The sequence below is a fragment of the Anolis carolinensis genome, chromosome 3 (assembly GCF_035594765.1).
Source record: "Anolis carolinensis isolate JA03-04 chromosome 3, rAnoCar3.1.pri, whole genome shotgun sequence".
Classification (NCBI taxonomy): domain Eukaryota; kingdom Metazoa; phylum Chordata; class Lepidosauria; order Squamata; family Dactyloidae; genus Anolis; species Anolis carolinensis.
This window is the reverse complement of record NC_085843.1, coordinates 42,708,261-42,714,260: the sequence shown is the minus strand read 5'-3', so window position 1 is coordinate 42,714,260 and position 6,000 is coordinate 42,708,261. Positions and strand designations below refer to the sequence as shown.

At 37.2% G+C, this 6,000-nt stretch overlaps 1 protein-coding gene across 12 annotated transcripts in view; it reads right to left on the bottom strand.

Annotated features, from left to right (window-relative positions):
• Positions 1–996: 996 nt before the first annotated feature.
• The window catches only part of st3gal6 (ST3 beta-galactoside alpha-2,3-sialyltransferase 6), a 66,433-nt gene continuing 61,429 nt past the window's right edge, over positions 997–6,000 (bottom strand). For all 12 annotated transcript variants that reach the window (XM_062974796.1, XM_062974791.1, XM_062974793.1 and 9 more), the window contains one exon: positions 997–5,278. In XM_062974796.1, the coding sequence (XP_062830866.1) occupies positions 5,198–5,278 (81 nt within the window). In that variant the 3' untranslated portion in view covers positions 997–5,197. The remainder of the gene's footprint in view (positions 5,279–6,000) is intronic.

Below are 6,000 nucleotides of genomic sequence, written 5' to 3'. Positions count from 1 at the left end.
TGAACTACAGTAGAGTCTCACTTATCCAAGCCTCGCTTATCCAATGTTCTGGATTATCCAAGCCATTTTTGTAGTCAATGTTTTCAATATATCGTGATATTTTGGTGCTAAATTCGTAAATACAGTAATTACAACATAACATTACTGTGTATTGAACTACTTTTTCTGTGAAATTTGTTGTATAGCATGATGTTTTGGTGCTTAATTTGTAAAATCATGACCTAATTTGATGTTTGGTAGGCTTTTCCTTAATCCCTCCTTATTATCCAAGATATTCGCTTATCCAAGCTTCTGCCGGCTCGTTAAAATAGCAGTGAAAATAATTTTATGGTTGGGGGTCATCACAACATGAACTGTATGAAGGGGTCGAAGCATTAGGAAGGTTGAGAACCACTGGTCTAGGTCCTCTGGTGCAACAATGGAGGACACAGAGATTTTCAGAAAGAATGTTATGGTGATCAAATCCACAAAAGTGAAATCTGTAAATGGAGAGGGCTGACTGTATCTAGCGTTGTTTTTCATTCATGGCATTCCTCTGCTTACACCTTTAAGGGTGCAGCCACAAGGGTGGGTGATACTTGATCTGCCCGTATGGCTTGCCCTCAAAGGGAGCACCCAAGAAGGTGAATGAACTGTTATCTACATGGGTAGGTGCTTACTTTGAGGGTGCAGCTACGTAAGCAGATGAAGCATCACTCGCCCACGTGGTTGTGCCCTCACCCTGACTGTTATGCAAAGAACGAATCCCCTCAAATGGTGCAGTACTCCAAAACCCACAAACAAAAGGCACACTTACCAGCAGAAGTTGGTTACAGAGGTGCCCTGGAAAAGCTAAAGATTCCTAGAAAGAACATATTAATCAAAACTGCAAATAATCAAATCTCCAAAATGAAACCCAGTCATATGTGGAGGGACAAGTATATTTCCAATGTATATGCAGCTGAAATGTATTTGATGCACAACCTAAGTGTTATAAAAGCACATCAAAAGCAAATATAGCATTTTAACATGTTTATTATAACAAAAATAGCTCTCTTTATTCACAACATTAACATTCCACTTTAAACAAATGGTAACACTGGGTATCAAAATCTGCGGTTCATAGACATCAAAGCAAAAATGAAAAACAATGAATATTCCCATTTATCAAGATACAAATCTTCTACCCCACAAGTATACATAAAAGCATAAATCAACTACATTTTAAATGTGAAGAAAATTAAGATGTGGAAATACATACAAAAGTAAAGCATTTAAAGGTAAGTTTATGTAGGATTATGTAATTTTTATAAACCTTGGTGAATGCACAGGGGTGCCATAAGTCAACAGGCAATTTGAAGGCACATATAGACACCCAATTATCATCTTACTTCATTTCCCCCCTCAAACAGGGACATAATTTATCAATTCCTGAATACTGAAGTGATTAAGAGGATAAAACTGGCCTCATAGCTTGATACATATTTGGAGGGTAATCTCAGACATGATCATTAATTTTTTATATGACAGTAGCTATGCCAGGTACAGTAGAGTCTCACTTATCCAACATAAACGGGCCGGCAGAACATTGGATAAGCAAAAATGTTGGATAATAAGGAGGCGATTAAGGAAATGCCTATTAAACATCAAATTATGTTATGATTTTACAAATTAAGCACCAAAACTTCATGTTTTACAACAAAATAACAGAAAAAACAGTTCAATACACGGTAACGTTATGTAATTACTGTATTTAAGAATTTAGCACCAAAAAATTGCAATGTATTGAAAACATTGACTACAAAACACTGACTACTGAAAAGCAGACTGCGTTGGATAATACAGAACTTTGGATAAGTGAAGGTTGGATAAGCGAGACTCTACTGTATAATTAAATGGAAATTTTAAATGTATTTGTAGTCATTTAATATACATACTCCTATGATATACTGTATGTATACCAGTTTGGTCATCTCACACCCCATTCTCGACCCTGTTGATCTTGGAGCCAAATAGATTTAAGCCGTGGACATGTGTAAATCATAGTCTGATAAAAATTACATTTATTTTAACACAGAAGATAACTCACTGGTGCAAGGCTTATAAGCATGATACTACATTTACCTACATTTAGTTATGAGTTTCTGTCCCTCAGAGAATAGCAATCAGCTGTGTTTCAGAACAAAAGGGAAGGAGTGGACAAAGAATAATAAAAATATGCAACAGTTACAAAGAGATAAGAAGTTTATAGAAGGACATCCAGCAAATAACAGATTAAGACATATAAAGGGGTTTACAAAAAGTGCTCTAATTAAATTAGAGAGAACTAGGATTAAAACTGAAATAACAGAGATCCAGAAACTTAGATCCATCTTCCTTGGGAAGAATCATTGTGATCTTTGGCTTGGGCAATGAGAAAACATACAGCTGCACTTGGGAACAAAAGGATACAAAGTAATCTGCAATAAGAAATGTATTCCAACACATTTAAAAATCATATTTGTGACATTTTAAAAAGTGGCACAATGAACAGGCAAGTGGAAAAAATACATGGGCTTTTCTTGCCTACTCTACCTTTCTAAATATAACACTGTAAGAATTCTATATGGTAATACTTCTTTTCGCTTGGAGAAGTTGCGTTGCTAATCCTCGGCTTTCCATCTGGTTTTACTGGCCCTTTGTGCTTTTAACAGCAGCCCCAAATGCAAAAAACACATTGGTGAAGATGTGACACTCACTTCACATCTACTCTGAAGAAAAAGATTAACTGGCTAGGCGATGGTGTATAGCTTACATTGGGGGTGAACTACCTGTAGCTCATCCCCAATGGTGTAATGATTTAGATCTCATCATTTGTTATCATTTATTATGGTAACTAAAGCTGTTGGAACTGCAGTCCAACAACAGAGAGCCAAATATGGTATAAGGGTCAGATCAAAGATGAGTGTCATACAGCCCTTCTAATGCTGTTTAATTAGAACTGCCAGGATTCTTAATCACTGATTATTTTGACTAGGGCTGTAATTTACTAACATCTGGGGGCCTGCAAAATTTGCAGTGTGCGCCTGGAGATGAAAAGACCCAGGTTCCAATTCTAGCTTGACCATAAAACTTACTAGGAACCTGGATTAGTCACTATCTTATCTTAACCTACATTGCGAGTCTGTGATAAGGAGAGAAAAAGTAGAATATATAAATAAGTGGAAAGTCAAAAATCTCCTCTTGTAGATATGTCAAACGTAAGTAGTGTAAAACAAGAGCAAAATTGGAGACATGTTTTATTCTATTGCAAACAAAAATCAACAAGTGAAGCTCTCCCTCTTCCCAGAACCTTACATGGCATGTTGCTGTGAGTCATCTGCCATATTATGCTCTAAAGCAGGAGGAACTCGCATTAAGCAACTGAAACCATATAGGAAAGAAGAGAAAGTCAACAGATGCTAAGTTCCTTTTCTACTGCTTTGAGGCTGTCAAGTAAATGGGAGGATTGGCTAGGGAAAGCTTAATATGGATATGTTCATTCACTTAGATTTTTGTGAGAATTGTAAGCAGAGCATGGACTAAACTATGAACACAAAATCACAACCAGAGCACCTCATTGTGAAGAATTTTCATTTTTCCTTTCCTTTATATTCAGATATCTTAACATTATAGCCAAATGTGAAAATGGTATCATGCATTTGCACAACCCATCAAGTGTTCTTAGTTTCCACAATATACAGAAATTATGACTTTGGATCAGCATAATAGCTTGAAATAATTCTGAAACACTGATTGTTTGGACTAAAAATCAACCGTTCTAGAAACTTTAAGAACAAAGACCACCCATGATCTCCCATTTTGTGCACTAATCAGCAGCTTGGATACATGCGAAACAACCCATGTACAACTCAACCATTTTGAAATGTAGGAGCTTGCGGGGAAAAAAAAACAATTTTTAGATTCACCTGTGGTTCCATTATTCAAAGAAGACTTTTAACCTCCCTTTTTAATGAATATTAAACAATTCCCATGGGAAGACCCAGACTGTCAGGAAGCATCAGGAAAACCATGTTACAAACATGTTGTCGAAGGCTTTCATGGCCAGAATCACTGGATTATTGTGTGTTTTCTGGGCTGTACGGCCATTTTCCAGAAGCATTATCTCCTGACGTTTCACCCACATCTATGACAGGCATCCTCAGATGTTTTGAGGTATACCTCACAATCTCTGAGGATGCCTGTCATAGATGTGGGTGAGACGTCAGGAGATAATGCTTCTGGAACATGGCCATACAGCCCAGAAAACATAGAACAACCCTATGTTACGAACATTAGGTATATAGCAAACAATAATGCACTAGGTCCCTATGGCCATGTTCCAGAAGCATTATCTCCTGACGTTTCACCCACATCTATGACAGGCATCCTCAGATGTTTTGAGGTATACCTCACAATCTCTGAGGATGCCTGTCATAGATGTGGGTGAGACGTCAGGAGATAATGCTTCTGGAACATGGCCATACAGCCCAGAAAACACAGAACAACCCTATGTTACGAACATTAGGTATATAGCAAACAATAATGCACTAGGTCCCTACCATCTGTACAACACCTTAACTCTTTTTGTATTATTAACTTGTTGATAAAGCCAAAGTGTGTAGCTTCTTTCTTTAAAAAAAACTACATGATTTTCTGCATTCTTTACATCCAAGAACTAAATTTAATTATGGGCACCCCACCCTCTGGGCCCCACTGTGCTTTAATTTCTGCAACATTTCTTTTTTCCACTCATGTTTAAATTTGGACAGGGGGGGTGGAAAATGCATATAACCCCCCCCCCCCAATGTCTCTTACTCTTTACCTTCCAAAACTGTTTCTGAAGATCTAGGTCATAGATGTTCATGAGGAGAGCAGGCAAAGAGGTAGAGAAAAATCTGGCTAGCAAAAGCTTGTTCTCTCATTAAGAAGAGTGCCATTTTTATGCACGTCCAGCATTTTTTCCATTATTAAATTAATTCACATGTGTCCGTTAATGGTGATGCTTGCTTAGTGCTTTCTTGCACTCAATTAACACTCAACGCAGAAACGTTCCTCTGTTTATACTAGACCTGGGAGTTCTGCACAGCATGGCATACATCTGCCTCTTCTTGGCAAATCAGATAAATACTTTTTTTAAAAAGTCCAAATAAAAAAGCCAATCTTCTCAAAAATAGTTCTTGTTCTTCCAGTTTTATTCTTATGTCAGATTGATCAAGATTTTGAGATCTATGAGTTCCTTCAAAAACCGTTGTTCCACAGCAATATCGTGATATGCATTCTGTGGAGAACAAAAATAACAGATGTAGAAATAAGAATAGAAGTAAAAAGTTATGGATTCTAACTCTAGGGATCAAATGAAATAAGTGGGAACCAGAGATAGCTTTGGTAGCCAAGCCAAAAATTACAATTTCTATGTCTTTCGGCTCTATACTCCTTTGGCCACTGGGTGCCTCTGATACACAGAAGCCAGGAAAATGAGGTGATATAGTTGCTTGATTGCTGTTCAACCAGTGATAATATAACAATGTATGTGTAGTTTTATACAAATAATTGGCTGTGGCTCTTGTTCTTGGAAATTTTCCCCAAAAGGGAAAGCTTTCCCAAAAGCCTGTAAGCTTTTCCAGACTGAGATGGCTTCTAAATATGACAGTCATATATCAGAAGTGGAATTAAGAACATCATATTACTGGCTCTGCAGTCTAATAAGATTATTTCAGGCAAACTCAAGTGGTTTTGTTGCCAAACAAGGCAGAATTATGGAGCTAAACATGGCTCCATAGTTACCAAAGGAAAAATACATGCAAGTATACCTAAAAATATCTGAAACATATACCCATTGACATGTAATATATGAAGTAGTCCTAAGGTGACTGCAAAGCAATGCTGCCCGTGTTGTCTTGAGATGATAGTTACACAAGGCTTAACTATGCAGCCGAAGTGGGAAATTATGTGAGATTCCAAAATCAAGTTTATACATTTGTTACATCCTTCATACCACTA